General features: G+C 59.0%; 3 protein-coding genes across 3 annotated transcripts; 1 reads left to right on the top strand and 2 right to left on the bottom strand.

The window, feature by feature from the left end:
• Positions 1-689: 689 nt before the first annotated feature.
• On the bottom strand, positions 690-2,066 carry GPR152 (G protein-coupled receptor 152). Its single transcript, XM_075547988.1, has 2 exons — positions 966-2,066; positions 690-917 (listed from the first exon to the last, which is right to left on the bottom strand). Exons 1-2 carry the CDS (start codon positions 2,064-2,066, stop codon positions 690-692), a joined length of 1,329 nt encoding a protein of 442 aa, XP_075404103.1.
• Positions 2,067-3,946: 1,880 nt separating this feature from the next.
• Positions 3,947-7,293, top strand: LOC142445569 (calcium-binding protein 4-like). The gene is made up of 6 exons (XM_075547529.1): positions 3,947-4,321; positions 4,820-4,850; positions 4,946-5,089; positions 6,655-6,764; positions 7,014-7,161; positions 7,265-7,293. The coding sequence occupies exons 1-6, from the start codon at positions 3,947-3,949 to the stop codon at positions 7,291-7,293; spliced, it is 837 nt and encodes a 278-aa protein (XP_075403644.1).
• Positions 7,294-14,073: 6,780 nt separating this feature from the next.
• Positions 14,074-19,370, bottom strand: TMEM134 (transmembrane protein 134). Its single transcript, XM_075545281.1, has 7 exons — positions 19,129-19,370; positions 18,337-18,401; positions 17,654-17,716; positions 17,480-17,556; positions 14,696-14,740; positions 14,535-14,588; positions 14,074-14,432 (listed from the first exon to the last, which is right to left on the bottom strand). The coding sequence occupies exons 1-7, from the start codon at positions 19,300-19,302 to the stop codon at positions 14,350-14,352; spliced, it is 561 nt and encodes a 186-aa protein (XP_075401396.1). The 5' UTR covers positions 19,303-19,370; the 3' UTR covers positions 14,074-14,349.
• Positions 19,371-20,378: the final 1,008 nt, after the last annotated feature.

Below are 20,378 nucleotides of genomic sequence, written 5' to 3'. Positions count from 1 at the left end.
GGGTAACCCTGTGCCCCAGTGACAGAAGAGGGGACTCACTGAGGCCCCACCCAGTGCTGGGCTCCTCCCCCACATTCCTATTTCAGCCTCCCACTTTGCAGGTGCAGGTGTTCTGGGCTGAAATTGTCCATCCAGAGTGACCAAACCAGTCCACGGCAGAGCCAGGTTTGAATCAGGCTCTGCTCCTGGCCACCTAGAGGAGGGATGCCTTGCCCCAGCCTCTTGGGGGTGGGGGCGGGGTGGGTGGCGCAGAGCTGGTGTCTGCACCTTCACCGTGCCAGGTCAGCTTGTGGAACTTGGGCTTCTAGGTGATGCTGACAGTGGCTTTCTTCCCTGCAAGGACTTCCTGGTGCGTAGGCTAGGAGGGAGGCCAGGTTGAGCCGGCCTTCCTCCTGCACAAGCCTGCTCAGTTAAATGCTCAGCCGGGCAGGGGCGCCAGAGCGGGGAACAGAGCAGTACACAGCCAGCTGTGGCTGGGGAGGGGGCTGCTGACCAAGGACAACTAGGAACAAGTGAGGGGGCCAGGACGAGGGACCCTCACCCAGACTGTCTGGGACGGACGTCTGGCTACCTTGGTTTCTCCTACGTCCCCCTTCCAGGCCCTTCGTGGGACTTTGGGGTACCTGCCCTCATCATCCAGAGCCCCGCCTCTGATGCCTGGGTCTTCGCTGCCCTGGTGTCCTGGGCTGTCATGTGGGGCCTGCACTGGGGTTCTCCTCCAGCGGGGCACTGCAAGGGCTTTCCCCCTCAGGGGCAGCAGATGTGGTAGGGACTTCAGGGATCCCTGGGGTGGGATTGTCACCAGGACCTGGGGCTGAGCTGGCAGTGGGGTCAGGAGTCTGGAGCTCGGGGTTCTCCTGTGACTGGACTGTGGATTTTGCCTGTGGCTGGGCCATGGGGTTCACTTGCAGCTGGGTCTCGGGGTTCATCTGCGACTGAGTCGTGAGGTTCAGTTGTGACTGGACTGTGGATTTTGCCTGTGGCTGGGCTGTGGGATTTGCCTGTGGCTGGGCTGTGGGGTTTAGCTGTGGCTGGTCTTCAGCCGTGGCTGCTGGCAGTGTCTGGCCCTCAGAGTCCACCTGGGTCTGCGGCTGGGCTGGTGTGACCTCACAGAGCGAGGCTGCGAAGGAGGAGAGGATGGCGTGCAGCAGGGCGCGGAGGTCGGCGCTGGCCAGCAGGCAGAGGAATGGGCTGAGGCAGCTGTTGAGTAGGATCAGGTAGTCGGAGTAGACCAGGGCCTCCCAGAGCAGGTAGCCAGGGTAGATGTCCCACAGGAAGGCCAGGTAGAGCAGCTGGGCCAGTTGGTAGGGCAGCCGCAGGACCACATAGGCCGACAGGACAGTCTTGGCCACTCGGGCGAAGCCACGGGGGGCCGGGGGGCGAGGCTGGCGGCAGCAGGGCCGGCAGGCGGCTGCCTGGGTAAGCACGTGGCAGACCAACAGTAGGAGGAAGGGCAGGAACCCGCCCAGGATCTCCAGCATCCTCAAAGGAAGCTCCTCACTGTCCCAGAAGTCCAGACAGATGACCAGGTCATACCACCAGACGGCAGCTTCGGGGAAGATGAGCCAGGGCACACTGAAGAGGGTGGCCAGCACCCAGACGCCTGAGCACACCCAGAGAGGCAGGCGGGCGGGGCGGCGCTCCAGGTACCATCGCGGGCACAGGGCCAGCAGGCAGCGGTCCAGGCTGAGGGCGGCCAGCAGGAAGAGGCCGGAGGAGTAGGAAACACCCCAGAGGAAGTAGTAGAAGCGACAGGTGGATGTCCCCAGAGGCCAGTGGCCTCCCTGCTGGATCTCCAGGACCTGGAAGACCGCCGCGGCCAGGAACAGGAAGTCAGAGAGCGCCAGGCTGAGCAGAAGCAGCGCCAGCCGCGTGCCCGCTCCGTGTCGGGCCTGCGAGCCGGCCAGCCAGGCCATCAGCCCGTTGGCCGGGAGCCCCAGGAGCATCAGGGCCACCAGAAAGACCGTGTCCCAGCCCCCCTGGGGGTAGTAGTCCTCATCGTCCAGTTCCCTGTGGGTCCCTCCTCGGCCCGTCGCGCCCAGGCTGGCTCCCACGGCAACCTCCATCTGTCCATCTGCGATCCCCAGTGGCTCACTAGGCAGAGGGAGCACCTAGGAAAGGAGCAAATGGGCGTCAGAGCGAGGGGACTGCGTGTCCCTGGGTAAAGCCACACTCACCACCATCGAGTCCACTCTGACTCACAGTGACCCTAGAGGACCACAGAGACCCTAGAGGACAGAGTGGCCCTGCCCTGTGGGTTTCCCAGGCTGCAACTCTTCACGGGAGCAGACGGCCTCCTCTTTCTCCCGAGAAGCAGCAGGTGGGTTCGAACAGCTGGCCTTGTTGTTAGCAACCTGACGTGTAACTACTCTGCCACCAGGGCCACTGCCCCACGCCTGGAAATTAGTGTGTGCCAGGTCTTGAAAGGGTGACGAGTTGTCCTGCTAACCGCAAATTCAGCAGTTTGAACCCAGCAGCTGCTCCTTGGAAGAAAGGGGAGGCTTCCTGCTTTCATGCAGTAAGAGCGACAGTCTTGGGAACCCTCTGGGTAGTTCTGCACTGTCTTGGAGGGTCTTCCTGAGTCGGCATGGACTCGGTGGGAGGGAGTTTTTAAAGGGATTGGAAATGGGCCTTGTCCAGTCTGATGAGGAAGGTCAAGAGGTCAGAGCCCTGCCCAAGGTCACAGGTAGGGAGAGAGATGCCAAGTCTCAAACCCAGACATAAACATCCGCCATGTAAAATCCAGGAAGCCCAACTCGCCTCCCACAGGGTCTCCGCACACCTGCTTTTCTCGGAGGTGAGATAAGCTAGTGGAACCCACTCAGTGACCGACAGAAGGTGGTCAGGCGGAGGTCGGGGTGCACAAGCGAGGGTGTAAGGGAGCAACCTGGAGACACCGGGTAGCTCACTGCAAAGTCCCCTTTGTCTTTCGCTTTTGGAGGTGCAAGGGTTTGTGATTCCAGGGGGAAAGGTCGTGGGTCTGGGGGTCCACAGGCATTCAAGGGGTGACAGGGAGTCTGGAATAGAAGCACCCTCCTCTGGAGCAGCAGGTGGGTGGCGGGGACTCAGGTTCAGCACCACCCCCCATCCTGTAATGAAGCAGACCCTCTCTCCCCTCCCATCCTGGGGTAGGGGGTGGCTACTCACGGAAAGATGCAAGATGAGACAGGTGGTTGGGGGCACGGGACCTGCTGTCCAGGAAGCCTGCTGCCTGCCCCACCCTCGGAGGGAGCCCGCAGCCCAGAAAGGCTATCTCCTGTCCTGTGGCTCCTGGTTCCACCTCCTGGCCACAACCCCCAGCCTCTCCCCAGGATGCTCCCTCAGGCCCAGCCCTGGCCAGATCACAAGTGAGTCCCAGGCCTGGAGCGGTGAGGCCTGCTTACCCGGGAGGTGCAGGCGATAGCTGTAGACCCTCACGGACCTGCCAGCCCAGCTGTCTGGCCGCCCTCACGGCCCACGCCAGGGCCTCGTGCAGGGTGCCGGGCGGCGCTAAGGCGGGCGAGCATGAAACCCAAGCCGACAGGACATCAATCATTCATGGGGCTGTCTCTGGGAAACTCTAACCCGGGCCCAGCAGGGCCAAGTGACCATCCAGGCCCCCACCTTCTCCATATTTCAGAGATGAGGAAACCAAGGGTTGGGAAAGTTAGAGAGGCTTCGTGTCCCCCCTTCTGGGTGACAGAGCAGGCATTCAAGGCAGATGGTGCCCCTCCCCTGTGCTGCCAACAGGGGACCATTCTGCCCACCTACCTGCCTCTGCCCTGGCCACCCACCCCGGAGAGGGCAGGGATTAGGGCCGAGGCTGCCAAACTTACTTAAGCTAATCTCCACTCAGGGCCCAGCCCAGCCCCTCAGCTCTCAGTTCGGGGGAGCATAAGCAGCTTTGTGGGTCCCAAGAGCCAGGGTACCCTTGTGCCACATCTCAGAGCCCAGTGGCCCTCCCTTCATGGCCACAGAGCAGGAGAGGGGTCTTCCAGGCTCAGACCTGGTGGCCAACCCCCAAGAGCTCCCTGGGAAGGTGGAGGCTCCCAGGGGTGGGGCTCAGGGGCCAGTCATGGCCAGCAGGAGGAGCAAGAAAGAGAGGGGTCACCGAGGGTCCCGGAAGGACACTGACGGCTCTGGAGAGCAGACCCCTGTCCAGGACCCTGAAGCACAGGGCAGCAAAAAGATGCCCCCTAGGTCTGGGCAGGGGCAGGAGGAGCTAACCCCTGCAGCCCCCAGGCCAGCTCCCCGACGCCAGTCCCAGCGGCACCGTCCTGACCCCCAGCATGAAGCTGCCCAGAGGACATACGGGCCCCTCCTCAACCGAATCTTTGGGAAGGTCAGAAGGGGCTGGGGATGCTGGGCCCTGAGGGGGTGGGACTCATGCTGCCCTGTCCTCAGGACCCTTAGGGAGGGGTAGGACTCAGGGCAGGCGCCTTGGTGGCGCAGGCTTGGTGGGTTGAGCCCACAAGCCGCAGTGCTAAAGTAAGACGAGGCAGTGTGTTTCCAGAGCTGGAAACCCTCCTGCAGGTCGGCCGGGATTTGCCGGAATGGAGCCAGAGGGAGTGGGCTGACTTAGGGCAGGTCAAGATCTCAGGGTCCCCACCCCTCCTGGCTGTGGGGCTGGGCTAAAAGGCAAAGTTCTGCAGGGTGTGTGTGTAGGGGGTGGGTGGAGGGCCGAGATTGTCTTTCTGGGGCCTACCATCTCCTACCTTTGTGGGCTGGCCCTGCCCATGGGCTTTTCCGAAGCCATGGTGGGCAGAGGCTGCCTGCAGGGTGGTGTGAGGGGTGCCGACAGGCCCTGGCTGGCCTGGGACATGCTGGCTCTTCCTTGCAGGACCGAGAGCTGGGTCCTGGAGAACTGGAGGGTGAGTGGCTCTTTTCGGCTGGGGGTGGGGTGGGGGCGGTGGTCTGGGAGTAGCCCGGAGCCTGGCGGCCAGGGCCTGACCTAACCCTCGTGCAGAGCTGCAGGCCGCCTTCCAGGAGTTCGACACGGACCAGGACGGCTACATCGGCTACCGGGTGCTGGGCGCTTGCATGCGGACGCTGGGCTACATGCCCACGGAGATGGAGCTGATCCAGGTCTCCCAGCACATCAAGATGCGGAGTCAGTGCGGAGGGGGAGACCCCGGAGGGCGGCCCTGGGTCCTTCCTGCCTCCGGATCCCAGGGGCAGCCAGGGGGTGGGGTGGCCTCTGAGGGTCTGTCTCCCCTTCCCCTGACCCCTTCCTGCTGCCCTGACTCCTTCTAGGCACCCAAGACTCCTTGATTAAGTGCTCTCTGGGCGGGTACCTGTCTCTCACCTGTTCTCTCCCCCACCTCCTCTGTGACTTGGGGCAACACTATGGGCCAGCATGCCCTGGTGACTGTTGCCTAAAACTGGGTGCCCTTGGGAGGAGGAGCAGCATCATCTCCCATGAGCCCTACTTCTGGAGCTCCTCCTAGCCCACCTCAGGATGGTGCAGGACCCCATGGGCTCAGGGGTTGGCTGCAGATAGAAATGAGGAGGTGCAGGCTGGGCGGCCTTCCCGGAACAGATGACTGACGAGACACAAGTGGGACCCTCCACAATCTCTGGGTGAAGAGCCTCTCTCTGCATCCCAGGACCCCCATGTTGGCTCTCAGAAATGGGGGTGCCCTACACTCCATGGGGCCAGAGCAATGCTTCTCTTCCTCCCTGCCCATGGGGGATTCCAGCCCCTGATGTTTCCCACCCCCCACCACATCATAGAACAGGGGGGGGGACGGACTGCATGCTGGGATTGGTGCAGGACTCTTATCGTGGCCTAATGAGCTCTGGTGGCAACACTGTGTCAAGCGCTCAGCTGCTAACCAGAAGGTCAGCAGTTCAAAACCAGGCTTTCTACTCCCGAGAAGAGTGAGGCTCAGAGACCCTCAGGGGCGGCTCTGTCCTGCTGGAGGGAGTCGGTAGGCCTCTCGTCAGCATGGACTCGATGGCAGTTAAGTTTTAATGAGCAGCTCTAGTGCCACAATGCATCAAGCATTGATCTGCTAACCTGCAAGGCTGGCAGCTCGATTTCATCAGACCTCTCGTGGGCCCTGGGGTGTACTTCTGCTCAGTCCTTTGAGGTCGCTCTGAGGTGGAATCCGCTTCTACTCCACCAGCAGCAGGTGTGGGTTGGATTTGGTTTAACGGGCTCCAGGGGACCCCGGGAGGTGCAGATGGTGGCACACTTGAACCTGAACTGGGAGGCTCCACCTGGAGATACCGCTGAAATAAGGCCTGGCTAGCTACTGCTGAAACACCAGCTTGTACAACCTTATGGGGCGAAGTTCTATTGGCTCTGAGGAACTGGTGAACCGGGCTGCAGCTTTATAGCCACGACCTTTTATTCTTACCCCCCTCTTCCCTGCTCCCCTGGTGTAGCAAAGTTCTCCTGGCCCCACACTACTAGCCCAAGGAAGCAGGACCTCATACCTCACCCAAGTCAGTCAGCGTGGAGCCAGGATTCGAACTCAGGGCTGACTGGCTCAAAGCCTGGTTGGTGTCTTTCCCCTACCCCGAGAGCAGAGCAGCCCTGGCCCCCAGCACCCCTGGAAGGAGGCCCCAGCCAGGCTCCAGCGTTCCTTCCCAGGTACAGAGCAGGGGAAGGTGCTGGCCGGAAGTCGTCCGAGGGCCCCAGTCAACGCCATTGTGACGCTGTGTTCACAGTGGGGGGCCGCGTGGACTTTGAGGAGTTCGTGGAACTGATGGCCCCGAAACTGCGGGAGGAGACGGCGCACATGCTGGGGGTGCGCGAGCTGCTCGTCGCCTTCCGAGAGGTGGGGGTGGGGCCGGGTCCGGTGGACGGGGCGCACTGGGTCCTCTGGCTGCTCGCTCAGGCCCTGCAGACCCAGAGCGCTGCAGGGAGCGGGCAACGCGGGTTGGTGCTCCCAGCTGGGGGACCGAGCAGGGATGCTCCCTGTCTCAGCCAGGGAGGACGAGGGGGGCATTCGGGCAGAGCGAATGGCGGGAGTGGACCCGCGGAGGCTCCTTTGGGTGGGGGGCGCTGAGCGCTGCCGGGACCCTAGTTCGACAGGGACAGGGACGGGCGGATCACGGTGGCCGAGCTGCGGCAGGCGGCGCCGGCTCTGCTCGGGGAGCCGCTGGAGGGCCCAGAGCTGGACGAGATGCTCCGCGAGCTGGACCTCAACGGAGACGGCACGGTAGACTTCGACGGTGAGCGTCCCTCGCGGCCCGCCCTCGTCCCCCCCCCTCTGGCTGGGCCGGACGCCCCGCCCACCCGCGCCAAGCCCCGCCCCTCCCTCCCTCCCTCCAGCAGAGTTCGTGCGGATGCTCTCCACCCAGTGAGGCTCCAGGAGGCCGAGTGAGTTGCTCACGCAGCTGCAAGACCACATCACAGGATCTGGTGCGCACGCGCCTTCCAGATGCCCTCCAGGGAGAAGACCTCCCAGGCTCCGGCTCCCACCTCCGCTGGTCGAGACTCCGGACCGGAGAGAGCTGCTGCCTGCTGACCCCCACCTCCCCTCCCCGCAGCTGCCTGGAGGGATCGCACCCCCAGCCTCAGGGATCCAATCCCCCGTCTTAGCTCTCTAGTGCTGCCGCTGTAGAAATATCACAGGGGGGTGGTTTTATCGAACAAAGACGTATTTTCTCTCCGCGCAGGAGGCTAGAAGTCTGCATTCAGGGTGCTGGTTCTTGGGGGGAGGCTCTCTATCGCTCTTTCTTGGCTGGAGGAGTGGTGTGGGGGTAGGGATCCTGCTCCTGTCTGCCCTGTGGGAAACTAACACTGAGGGAGCTATGACCGATTCCCTGACTTGTACAGAGGGATTCTGGAAAGCGAGTATTCCACGGTGGAAAAGCCACCACTCTGGTAAGTGAGAGATAGAGGCCACGTACATTTTCCTGCGTTAACTCGCATTTCCACAGATTCTGCCCTAACAGCTGTGCTGCCTCAAAGTGAGCACATGGTGGATTCTGTCTCCTATAGAAGCAGACATTCCTACTGGCTCTATCTCTCTCTTCCCACAGCGGCATCCGACCCTCATACCTTTATTCCCCCAGCCTGGATTCAAATTCCTTGCCATAAGCCCAAGGTTTTGGCTTGGCTATGTTTTGTCATTAAATATGTCTCCACAGCTTTCAATGTATAGAAAATAGCCATGTTGCCCTCTCTTTTGAATTTAATATATAAAACAAAAGGGGGATTTGTGGGATATGAAAAGACATTTCTCCAGCTTGTCTCCCCCAAATGTATGTCAGACCTAGGACACTGCTTGCAACTAATGGTAAATGATTGTCAAGCTGTCTCCCTGAAGTCACCAGCCATGGGAGCAAGGAGAGGCTCACTCCCTGCTGTTAAGGAGAGTGGATTGCTTTCCCTAGATTTCTCAGAATAAGTCAAGCCACCAGCTCAAGGACGATCAAGGTTAGGCTGCCATCCTGAATCTAGGATCCTCCCATCCTGTCACGTGTGTACCCCTAATCCCTCCTCATCCTATTGCGTATACACTCTGAGATCATCTCCCTCCCATCAAAGCTGTATTGCCTATGGTACTGCCCCATCCTGTGACTTATGTCATTACCTGTATCAGGGGGCTTGCACGCCCTCCAAGTATATATAAGCCTTGGTTAGAAATAAATCTCTTTTTCCTCTGCCTGTGCTCTATGTGAACCTGGCTGCTGAGATCATGGCCATCCAGGATGTGAACATGCTACCATAAAATGTGTCTGACTCCTTTATTTTACTCTCTCCTCTCTCTCTTACTATGACTTTTATCTTTATATATTAGTGCCGTACAGTTGCAGCCACAGACCCGTGATATTGGTCAGGGGCTGGTTTGCCCTGACAAGAGAGATCAATTTCAGCCTCTGTCATTGAAGACTGCCTCCTCGACCAATTAAAGACAATCTATTCCTGGGTGGGATTATAACCACGGGGATTAGGAAGGGGCCCTGATGATGCTGTCCCATAGGTGTTGGATTGCTAACCACAAGGTTGGGAGTTCAAATACCACTAGCGACTCCATGGGAGAAGAAGGAGGCTGTCTGCTCCTGTAAACATTTTCACCTTTGGAAGCCCTAGGTAGTGTGTCTATGAGTTGGACTCAGCGTGATGTCAGTAGGTTTTGGATAGGGGTTAGGGCTTAGAACATAGTTCAGTCCCTAACACCCAGTGGGAGCAAAATGTGTTCTCCATAGCCCCTTAGGAGGGAGTGAGCTCCCTGGACCTGGAAGTATTCAATGGTGGACCCAGAGGTCCCTCTACACTAAGTTGATTCTAATTTGTAGCGAGCCTGTCTTCGTTTTCAAGGCTTTGCAGATAGATCTTCACCAAAGAATCCTAGTGACAACTGAACGGTTAAAGTCGAAGGCTTGCATGGAAGATTCACTAGGAGAAAGTGAAGTGGACCAAAGCTAGCCAAAAAAGAAAGTAAGCTAGCAAAACTCCAGGAATAGACAAAAATGGGCTTTCAGGAAAATGGGACTCGGGGTAAACTGAGTCGCGGTTCATTGAGGAAATCTAACCTTCCTAATCTGTATGCTCCTGTTTGTCAGGGTGAGGGGTCGCCAACACTCGAATGAGTCCTCGGGCAGCTTTGCGATTGTGGAAAATATTAAAGACAGACAGACGGGGCACAGGGGCTCTTCGTCCCATGTCAGGACTGAGAGTGAATGGAATTTCCAGTGGGTGTATCTGTAATGGGGCCTACAGATCTTTCATAAGGCATGCATGTCATAAGCTAACATAATCCATAGTTGCTGAGCAATATCATAAGCGGGTAATAACCAGACAATGAGGTGAGTCATTGTCTTGACCTAGTGGTAGTTGAGTACACCTCCTCCCCTGAGCTCTCCCCAGCGGTAGCTTTCTCTGCTCAGTATCAGCAAGAGATATCAAAACAGAGTTTGCTACATTTTATAGGGGTTGGCTGTTGAACCTGATTGCTCTTATCTACAGAAACACATTTAGGTACAGTGAAGTAGCCAGACACAGATATGATTCATCTTTTATGGTGGCTCCTTTATGACAGTTCCTGTCTGGGGGGTTGAAGTAGTTAGTTTATTGTGCCAACCTGGCTGACAAACACACGTGGGGTTGATTGAAGGGCGGAGGGATAATTGGCTCAGTGAGCCTCACCTTTCTAGTTCTCGGGTCTCTTGCTTTCTGATGGTCGGACCAGGGTGCAGCTGCCTTAGCCAGTTTCCTGCTTCAGCTGGCAAGGCTCACTTTCTGCAAGACATCCCTGAGGAGAAGCCACATGGACCTACCCCGATGCAGCCCTGGGTGCTGGAGCAGCCGTGTGGAGACCCCTGCCAGCGCTGAGATGCTTACATGTTCACTGATTCATCTTTCCTCCTGCAGTCGGTATCATTGCATCTCTTTTGTGAGATGGAGGACTTTGTGGATTGGACTTGTGGGCTTGGGCAGCACTGGGTTGGGATGTTTTCTTGATGTGCACTTAACCTTTATATAAAACTCTCTCTTATACATGAGTTTCTGTGGATTTGTTTCTCTAAAGCACCCAGATTCACACAGGGGCTATTGGAGAGACTGTGCCCAGTCATGAGAAGGTATATTAAGACCTTATTTATAACTCATAACCATAAGTGTTTTCTCCCACCTGAGTCGGCTTTCCAATAAGCATGGAGGATTTAGCTGCCTGACACCCTCACCCAGTCCCTCTATGTACCACACCTGTTAGTCGGTCTTCAAATGAAAAAGAAAAAAATCTGCAACTCTCTCTCTCTACCTACGAACCTCCCTCCCTCCCTCTCATCTATGCATCTATCTATCTGGATCGAGTGAGTGATGCTTTAGATGTCCATTCTTCCCTGTGACAGTGCTGTTGCCAGGCCATGCTGAAGAATGAGTCCCCTTCAAGAAACACACTCAGGTCACATGAAAAGGGAAACCAGGACAGTCATGAAGCCCCTTCAATTAGGTCAAGCACCACAGATGGATGCAGGGGAGCTCTAGGGAGCCTTGTGGGCAGAGTGGGTGATTCACTGGACCTCAAGGTCAGCAGATCAAATCCACCAGCCCCTCGTGTGGGGGAAGATGAGACTTCCTATTCTGTTCCAGAGTTATGGCCTCAGAAGCCCACAGAGGCATTTCTACCTGGATGCTCCCTGCTTCCAGCCTCGAGGCCCACTCGGCCTGTCTGCAGCCCCAGGGAGCATGTGAACACTCACTGTCGCTGGGTTCCCATAAAGCATGGCTTGTCGACAGGGACATTTGAATTCTACGTGCTTGTCCTTTGAGTGACCAAGTACTATTGCTCTGATTGTTTTCTCCAATCGTTTAAAAAATGTAGAAAGCATCCTTAGCTGTGGGCCATGTTTGTCCCGTGGTTTGTTGCTGAGTGACCCGTTGCATCGAGCGGATCCACACCAAACCCAGCTCACTGCCACCGAGTCAGCGCTGGCGTATGTGACCCTACAGGGGAGGGCAGAGCTGCCCCTGGGGGTTTCTGAGACAGACGGTAACTCTCCACGGGAGTACGAAGCCTCGTGTGGGTTTCAACTGCTGATTTGAGGGTAGCCGCCCACTGTGTAATCTGCTGCCCAAGACCTCTGTAGGTTGGTCAAAACTGAAGCCGCCCACTTTGAGGAGTAAGGGGCGCCTGATGGAAGTCACGGTCTTGTTCAATCACCCCTTATGCATGCGAAAACTGGCCTGTGGCAACAAGGACCAGCAAAGAATCGACGCCTTTGGATTTGGGTGCTGGGGAAGAAGATGAAGACTCCCATGGACGGCCAAGAGAGCAAATAAGTCGGTCATGGACGTAGCACAGCCAGAATGGTCCTGGGAAGCGTGAAGAACAAGGCTTTGCCTCACTTCCTTTGGGTATGTCTTCAGCCGAGAGCAGTCCCTGGAGAAGGACATCGGGCTTGAGAGAGTGTCCGCCCACACAGGACGACTCTCGATGAGACGAACTGACAGCAGGGCTGCAGCACCGGGTTCCAACAGGGGGGGCGGCCGGGTTTTAGGTTCTTGTGCACAAGGGCACCCGACAAGGGGAAGAATCGCCCCTTCTGGAACAACTTGGGGACAATGTTGCGAGGACAAAAAAGTTGAGCGTCCCAGTGACTGGCCGCACTCGACGCTTAATTGTGTTCATTTTCAACGAGTAGTTTTGGTCATTTTTCGTTTCCTGGCTTATTCTGATGATGTAATTGGAATGGGATTTCATGCCCGATGAGAAAACAAGCCAGCGGGGGGATGTCTCCTGTGTGTCGTTTGTCTCTTATTTCCCTGTCCCCACTCTCGTTTCATTTTACAATGGACTATTCATCGTGGATTAGAGGTTCACCTGGTCCCCCAGCACAGGGAGTTGGAGAACAATGGGTTTGAGGGGCCCCAGCACCCAACTGGTGGTGGCGGTGTTAGGTGCCATCAAGTCTGTTCCGACCCATCGTGACCCTGTGCCCAGCGGAAGGAACCACCACCCGGCCCTGCACCACCCTGACCATCGTCCCTGAGCTTGACCCAGTGTTGTAGCCACAGTGTCCGTCCATCGCGGGGAGGGCCTTCCTCTTTCTTGCGGCCCCTCTGCTTTATCGAACATGGTGTCCTCCAGGGTCCGGCCCATCACCTGGGGCCCCTCACAAGCCTCCACTAAGGCAGTGCCCATAGAACCTCTGGACAGCAGGCACCCCAGCTGGCTCAGAACGCTAGTTCCTGGGGGACACAGAACCCTGAAGGGCCTGGCCGCCGTGGGCTCGGGTGGGGAGGAAGGCAGGTCCAGGGCCTCGGTGTTGGCTTCTGTTACCATGGAAGCTCCACGCACGCTGGGAGGGAACGGCGAGTCTCGGGGAGCTGGCACCACCGTCTCGGGTGTGCTGAGCCCAGGGGGCCATGGCTGTGCAGTTGGGGCAGTTTTTTAGCCCATGAGGCTCATTTTCCAGTTCTGTCTAGGTCAGGGGGGCTCTGGTGGTGTAGTGGTTACGCATTGGGCTGCTAACCTCAAGGTAAGCAGTTCAAAACTACCACTGTTCTGCAGGGAAAAGTCAGGGCTTTCTATTCCTGTAGAGTTCCAGTCTTGGAAACCCACAGGGGCAGTGCTACCTGTCCTGCAGGGCTGCCAGGAGTTGGCGGCAGGTTTGGGGGTTCTTTGGTAGGGAACAGTATTCATTGTGCTCCACGTGGTTTCAGCGGACTGCACTTGGCAATAGATTGCCAGGCCTTTCTTCCTCGGCTGCCCCCGCTGGCCAAGCCTGCGGGTGTTTGAAATACTGGTGCCGTAGCTTCTGGCCTCAGAGTAACAAGGTACGACACACTGACGGGTAGGAGGTGAGGGGTGACTTTTAACTTTCTATTGTGAGTTTGTTTTCAATAATTTAAACTAATCAAACCTTCCAATGGCGTGTCCGGCCTGACTCTCCACCTCCATTTCTCTTCTCCTAGAATACCGCCTTCCTCCTCACCCCGGTTAACACCCATTGGCGCGCTAGATTTTTGCACACACACCCCCATAGCCATCAGTGTGAGTGGCTCTCCTTGCTAGTCCGAACGGGATTGTGTCATACTTGTTCAGCGAGCCCCTTGGCTTGCTGCCCCGCTCCGGGGACCTGGGAAGGGTCCTGACCAGGGACCAGGAGCCTGATCACGTTTCTGACTCTGCGCATGCCCCGTGGCTGCCCATGGGCGAGGCAGTTTCTCCTCTGTCCAGTGGGCAGAGGCAGGGGGGATGCCAGGCGTCAGTAAGAAGGTGGGAGGCAGAGGCTGCTGCCCCCGAGAGCTGATGAATTACTCCTGGGATCCTGATTCCTGAGATTTTGCGGGGATCCTGCCTCACATTCTGAGGTTCTGGGATTCTTTGCTTATGGAAGAGTCTCTGGTCTGTACTCCTTACCTCTTCCCTGGGCCCCCCAGCTTCTCCTCGCCCCCCTCCCCCAGCCACCGTGAGAAACAGGGTGGAGTGGGCGGTGCCCCCGGCTGCCTGGCACCCTGGGCTACATCAAGGCCAGCCTCCAATCTCAGGTCAAGGCCACCAGGGCCCGCACCAGCACTATCTTTCTGAGCAGACAGGAGGTGTGTGACCTTGATCACGGGCAGCTCTGCGGCCAGGGGGCCGCTGTCTTGGGAGGGCAGGACTTCGAGGACCGTAAGAGCCACATCCCGGCTAGAATCGGCTACTCTTTTATTAGCACAAACTGCACGGATCCGGTAGCCCCGACGCCTGAGAATAAGTTAAGGCACAAAACAGACGCGCGGGGCTGTGGGGTGGGGGAGGCACTCTTCCGGGCCAGTGGAGGGCCGGGTCCCCAACACCCACCACTCCTGACCAAACTGCGGAGAGGCTGGGTTCCGGGGACCCTTCCCCACGAGCTGAGGATCCGAGGGGCGTCCTCGCAGGTGCTGGTGGCAGGCCGGGGGCGCGGCCTGGCTGTCCGCGGCAATCACTTCTCAAAGTACGGCAGGTAGAAGAAGTGGAAGCCCCGGTGGCCCTTGACGGCGCAGTAGATGAAGGTCACGTGGTAGACTGCAGGGCGGGGCCGTCAGCGCGGAGACCACGCCCCTCCCCGCCCAGTCCCGGGGCCGCCACGCCCCCCCACCTCCTAGCCTGCCCTCCCCACACTCGCACCTCCAGGGACCAACAACAGGAAGCCCGGCACAAAGAAGATGGCGCTGGAGACACCTGCGGGAGGAAGGGGAGGGGCTGTCAGGGCCGAGGGGGTCCCCAGGCTCCCTGCCTGGGTGTCAGGGGCGTGGGAGGGCAGAGTGCGACAGGTGGGGGAAGCTCACCTGCAGAGGGGGACACCTCCAGTCCCACGCCGACCAGGATCAGCACTGCACAGAGGGGGCCGCGGGGGATGTCAGGCTCAGGCCCCACCTGAGCTGCACCCCCCCACCCCCGCAGAGGCCCCCCTCTTCCTCCTCAGGCACCAGCTCTGGTTTCTGAGCAGCAGGGCGTGGGAAAGGGTTCTGAGATGGATTGGTTGCTACACCTACTGCGCGCCTAGCCAAGCTGACCCTGGCCCCCAGGCTTCCTCCAGCTAGCTCTTAACCACCTTGACACGGTCCATGGTTGTGCAGGTGAATGGGCTGTATCAAGGGAGGCACAGGGCCCGGTGGGAGCCCAGGACGCTGGCCTGTCAGCCTAGGGGACCAGGGAGGGGCTCCTGGAGGCTGGAAGGTTGAGCAGGGGCGGGCATACGGCAATAGAACCGTGGCAGTGGTCACGGGACTCGGGGGCAGTGCCGCAGTGCTGTGGGCTGGCAGCGGTTAACGGTGGCGGTCTGCTGTGCTAGGACGTAGTGCCGCCACAGTAAAGGGACAAGTGGCCTCGTAGTACTAGTGGGCCGAGCCGAGAAGGGCTGGTGAGGCTGGCAGATGCTGACGAGTCCCTGCCAGCTCCCAGTGACCCTATGCCCAGGAGGATGAGCACCAGCACAGCTGGCCCTGCGTCGTCCTCCGTTTCAGCCCAATGTTGTAGCCCTGGTGCGGCGGTGCAGGGGTAGGGCTAGTGCTGGTCGGACAGTACTGGTGGTCATCTAGCCCTGGTGGGGTAGTGGTTACGCATGGGGCTGCCATCCGCATGGTCGGCAGTTAAGTCCACCAGGATATCTGCGGGAGAAAGACTGGGCTTTCTACTCCCATAAACAGTCAAGGGTCTCAGAAACCCTTGGGGGTAGCCCCGGGTCAGTGACTCGATGGCGGTGAGAGGTAGTACCAACGCCATAGTGGCAGTAATAGTGTTCATGTCACAGTAAGAGTGGTTGTGTACTAGCAGTATAGTGTACAGTGGTCATCTCAGGTAGCCTAAGTGGTCATGTAGCAATAGTAACAGCAGCACAGTGGCAGTAATAGTGGTCATGTCACAGTAAGAAGGGTTTGCCGTAGCAGAAGCAGTGGGCCAGCAGTTCGCATTTACTGACCGCTTACTTGCTGGGGCAGCCAGCGTGTTGTCTGCTCTGGCTTATGAACTTTCACCTGACAACAAGTGACAGCTACCACGTGACCCCTCCCACAGAAGGTGAGATGGGCTGAGGTGGAGGTGCCTGACCCCAGGGGCTTTGCAGCAGAGGGGTGTCCTGGGCAGAGGGAATGGCTGGCGAAGGCCTGGAGGAGCGTGGACTTGGGATGGGATGGGGGCATCAGGAAGGTGGAGGGGCGGTGGCTGGGTCCACTCTGGACGGAGCGGAGGTGGGGAACTCGGTGGAGGGTACGGGCCTGTGGTGCAGCCTGGAGGTATAGCGTGGGCTCATGTGCTGCTCAGAGCTGACACCTGCACCCTGTACTCAGCTCATGGCAACAGGCTCTGCATACCCAGGGGTGCCACTTCAGGAGCACCTGTGAGAGCCAGGACCCTGTCAGAGAAGGAAAGCATGCATCCTTTCCTCTGCCGGAGAACAACGGGCAAGCAGGGAGAGGGCCCTGTCCAAGGCAGAGCACACTTGAGACCCGGAAAATCAAGGTTGTCTGGTTGTGTTCTGGGTCTCACAGCTTCACTGCAGTTCCTGCGGGGGCCTTGCCCCAAGATGGCCGTCTCCCTCCTGCCTGAGCCCCCATGTGAGACTGGGGACTCACAGTTTGCATTGCTGGGTGGGTGAAAGGGTAGATACAGATAAAGCAGGTGGCCAGTGTGATCAGTGCCTGGCACGAGGGGTGGTGGTGGGGTTGGAAGGGAAGTGGCTCTCTCCCCTGCACCTAGACACCCCACCCATGGCTCCAGGCGTGGAAGAAGGGATTCCTTCTGCAGGGGTTGAGGGAAGGAGAGCTGAGGCACCAACCACAGCCTGCCCACCCCCCTCCCACCCCCAGGGCTCCCTCTGACCCCACCTCTAGAGGCTTGCTGGAGACCCTGCCTCCTTAGCCCAGGGGAGGAGAAACCCAGGCCAGTATGTTTGGCTGTGCACACGGCCTGCTGTGGGCCTCAGTTTCCCTGTCTGGGGAATGGGGACGGGAGGGAGGTCCGACTGGGTTGCAGATTCCAGAGAAGTGACAAGTGTCTGCCAGCGTCCCTTAATGAGCATCTGCCCCTACACAGGGGCAAGGGAGTGACCCCACCTCCCACTTAAATCTGTCAGGCAGGGAGCATAGCCCCTGGCCCTGAGCAGACAGTGCAGAGCAGCTGTCCTCTCTCGCCTGTAGCTTATCAACGCGAGGTGAGCTGGGAAGAAAGCCCCTTGAGGGCAAGGACACTCTCCTTTGGGCTCTGTTCTTTCCGCTGCTGTCCCCATAGCTAGATGGGACCGGAACAAGCAGGTGCTCAGGATAGTGGGCTGGCTGAACACTAAATAAACTATGTTTAAGAAAAGAAAATGCGGAAGGAACGTCTGTGGCTGGGGCAGAGCCAGGTCCTATTTCCAGTTCCGATGCTTTCCCGTCTGTGTGACCAGGAGCCCATGCCTGGTCCGCTCAAGGCCTCAATCTTCTCACCTACGAAATGGGTGGGCTGATGCCAGTCAGCTGCCCCCCTGGAATGCTGAAAGGTTCACGGATCCAAGGGTGGAGGGTGGGGTGGGTGCTGAGGCTACAGCAGAGGAGGGCCGGCCCTGGAGGGTGCAGGGGCCCTGGGGCACTCACCCAGCCCCAGCAGCAAGAGTAGGAAGGAGGCCAGCACTATGCGGCGGTTCTTCTGGATCAGAGGGTGTTGGATCCAACTGGGTGGGTGGGAAAGCAGGAAGGCGGTGAAGGAGTGCAGCTGGGGGCGGGGGCTGGTGGGGGGTCGGGGCTGGGGTTCAGCGGGCCAGGCCTCACCTGCAGCAGGCGTTGTAGGAGCGCTGAGTGGTGGTGCTGATAGTGCTGAAAGACCACTGGGAGCTGCGGATGGAGGTTCAGATTGAATCTCTGCATGATTGGGCGATGAGGGAACAGGGAGGCAAGGAGGGGGCCTCTGGGCCTCGCTCCTCTGCCAGACAGAAGAGTCCCATGGTGGGGGGCGGGGTGGAGGGCAGCACGTGCCTACAGGGGAGGGGGTGGCTGAGGGCATGGGTGAAGGTGCATTTAAGGGCTAGTGTCTTTAGGGACAGAGGTTAAGGGAGGCTTGGGTTAGAACTGGGGGGGCTTGTTTAGAATGAGGAGCCTGGTGGGGGTGGTGAGAGGGTGAGGGTAGAGCAGCGGTTCTCAACCTGTAGGTCACAATCCCTTTGGGGGTCGAACGCCCCTTTCACAGGGGTCACCCGATTCATAACAGTAGCAAAATGGCAGTTATGAAGTAGCAATGAAAATAATTTTATGGTTGGGGGGTCACCACATGAGGAACCGTATGAAAGGGTCTCAGCATTAGGAAGGTTGAGAACCACTGGCCTATAGGAAGCTAGGACAAGGGGAGAGGGCAGGGTGTGAGGGGCTGAGTGAGGTGGGGTACAGGGCTGGATAGGGTCCCTGAGAGGACAGGGACCCCCAGAGAGAGAGGGCTGGGGTCCCCACCTGGCCCTGACCTGGTACTGACTGGCCTGTCTGGTTCCGGAGTGGCCTGGGTTCCATCCTCGTCATTCTCCAGGTTCTGTTCCAGAACACAGGTATCAAGGAAGGGCTCAGTCCCTTCCCCACTCCCCAGGGGTCTGGAGAGGAAGGTGGAGGAAGGGAGCTCCCAGCTGCCGCCCTGTGGCGCCTGACAGCTGCTCTGCCAGCAGAACGGGTTTGGTGATTCATAGAAACCGAAACTGGGGTGGGAGGCGGGAGCTGGGGGGCTTTGGGAAGCAGGGGCTGCTGGCGGGGGCTCCCAGGGTCCAGAGACCTCCAGGATGGGGTTTCAGGGCTCCAGAGTAGGGGGCTCTGTTTTTGGGGTTCCCAGGTTTGGGGCACAGAAATCGAATCCAGGTCTTCAAGAAAAGGTTCGCGAAGTTGTTGTGGGGGGGTCCTCAGAGAATGGGGAGTGTGGGAGCCAGGGCTTCTAGCTGCAGGGGATGGATGGGGTGGGGACTCAGGCGAGGAGGGATCCGAGGTTCCCCTTAGATCTGGTCTGAGGGAGTGCTAAGGCGTCTCATCAAGACTCTGATTCGGGGTACACAGGATTCCCCAAAGCCCAGAGTGGGTGGGGCCTCTGGGGGTGGAAGATGAGCCCCCAGTCCAGGTAGGAGGGTCTGGGCAAGTACTTGGAGAGTCGTGTCTAGATGCCCTCCTGCTCTGGCAGGGGTCCCCAGGCAGAAGCTCCCCGACGCGGGGCTCTCCGGATCCCGCCTGGGGTTCAGCCCAACGCGGCGCGGGGCGAGGTGGGCCGGGCCGTTCACCTGGTAGCGCAGCCGGGACTGCTTGTCCTCATCGGCCACCTCGAACCGTCCCCGGCGCTCGAAGTGCAGCGGCCCGAAGCGGGCGACCCCGCTGGGCTCGGGCCCGGGGCCCGCGTCGTCCAGAGACAGCTCGAAAGCGTCATCGATGCTGAACTGGGGCCGGGCGGCGCTCATGCCCCCAGCCCGCTCAGGCGCCCCGCGCCGCTGCCATCCACGCCGCAGGCCCAGCGTCGCCACGGCCCCGCCCCCGCGCCCAGGCCCCGCCCCGCGGCCCGCGCCGAGGCCCCGCCCCCGCGCAGCGGGCCCGCCCCCAGGCAACGGCTCCGCTCCCGCCCGCCGCGGAGGGCCAGGCCAGAGCTGTCGAATGTCGAGCGGAAGGCCGCTGCTCGCCTGGGCTGCGTCGGGCCCGCGGCGCCGCCCAGCGGCCGCCTCGGCAAGCGACAGTGGGCGCTGCGCTGGGGTGCCGCCCTGGTGTGCGTAGGGTGCGCACGGGCTTCCAGCACCTTCCTTCCCGCCGGATGTGGGGCACCGCAGAGCCGAAAGGGAGGGTTCGAGCCTGCCTGCGGCTGCGGGACCTCCGCTCGCGCCTCCAGGCCGGGCAGCAGCTCCGGTTCTTCCCTTTTTCTCTTTTTTTTCGAAGTTAGCGATCAGCCCTTAATACTATGCTTAAAACTGCCCCCTCCCCCGCCCGAGTTGGGGGGAATCTTGGTTTTCCATTGCCCTTATAAATCTGAACGCACAGAAAGAGAAAAAAGAATGAATCTGAACGCTTACATTAAGGCCCACCAAGCCAAACACACAACGTCAGTCTTGGAAAGGCCACTCATACAATGCAATTTAAAGTCACCCTTAAACAAAAATAAAGTAAGCCTTGCGTCACACATCACTGACTTCAAATGACCCTATTTGACACTTTTATTTATGCCTCGTGTGGACAGCCCAGCACAGTGCTGTTGTTGCTGCTGTTGGGTGTCTCAGTTTGATTCATAGGGACCTTAGCCAGGACACAATAAAAACACTGCCCGGGGCTGTGCCATCCTCACCAATGTGCCTGTTCCTGAGCCCGTGGCTGTAGCCACGCCAGGGTGTCCACCCATCCCATGGAAGGCCTTCGGCTTTTTTGATGTACCTTTGTGGGTGCACCATAGATAGGGCGCAGGTACTATTGTGGAAGACTTCACCTGGGGCGGCAAAGCGGCTTCCTAGCCCTTTTCTGTACTCTGCCCTCAAGCTCGGGTCACAATGAACTT

Source organism: Tenrec ecaudatus, chromosome 4, assembly GCF_050624435.1.
Source record: "Tenrec ecaudatus isolate mTenEca1 chromosome 4, mTenEca1.hap1, whole genome shotgun sequence".
NCBI lineage: Eukaryota > Metazoa > Chordata > Mammalia > Afrosoricida > Tenrecidae > Tenrec > Tenrec ecaudatus.
The sequence above is the reverse complement of the archived record's forward strand: the minus strand, read 5'-3'. Positions and strand labels throughout refer to the sequence as shown.

Bases quoted from the DNA above. Each gene is read 5' to 3' on its own strand.
- GPR152 (XM_075547988.1), bottom strand. From the start codon at position 2,066: ATGGAGGTTGCCGTGGGAGCCAGCCTGGGCGCGACGGGCCGAGGAGGG. The intron at 918-965 runs GTCCAGTCACAA...ATGAACCCCGAG, and splicing joins AGCCACAGGCAAAATCCACA to ACCCAGCTGCAAGTGAACCC.
- LOC142445569 (XM_075547529.1), top strand. From the start codon at position 3,947: ATGGCCACAGAGCAGGAGAGGGGTCTTCCAGGCTCAGACCTGGTGGCC. The intron at 4,322-4,819 runs GTCAGAAGGGGC...TCTTCCTTGCAG, and splicing joins TCAACCGAATCTTTGGGAAG to GACCGAGAGCTGGGTCCTGG. The intron at 7,162-7,264 runs GTGAGCGTCCCT...TCCCTCCAGCAG, and splicing joins CGGCACGGTAGACTTCGACG to AGTTCGTGCGGATGCTCTCC.
- TMEM134 (XM_075545281.1), bottom strand. From the start codon at position 19,302: ATGAGCGCCGCCCGGCCCCAGTTCAGCATCGATGACGCTTTCGAGCTG. The intron at 17,717-18,336 runs GTCAGGGCCAGG...CTCCATCCGCAG, and splicing joins GACAGGCCAGTCAGTACCAG to CTCCCAGTGGTCTTTCAGCA. The intron at 14,433-14,534 runs GTGCGAGTGTGG...CCCGCCCTGCAG, and splicing joins CCTGTTGTTGGTCCCTGGAG to TCTACCACGTGACCTTCATC.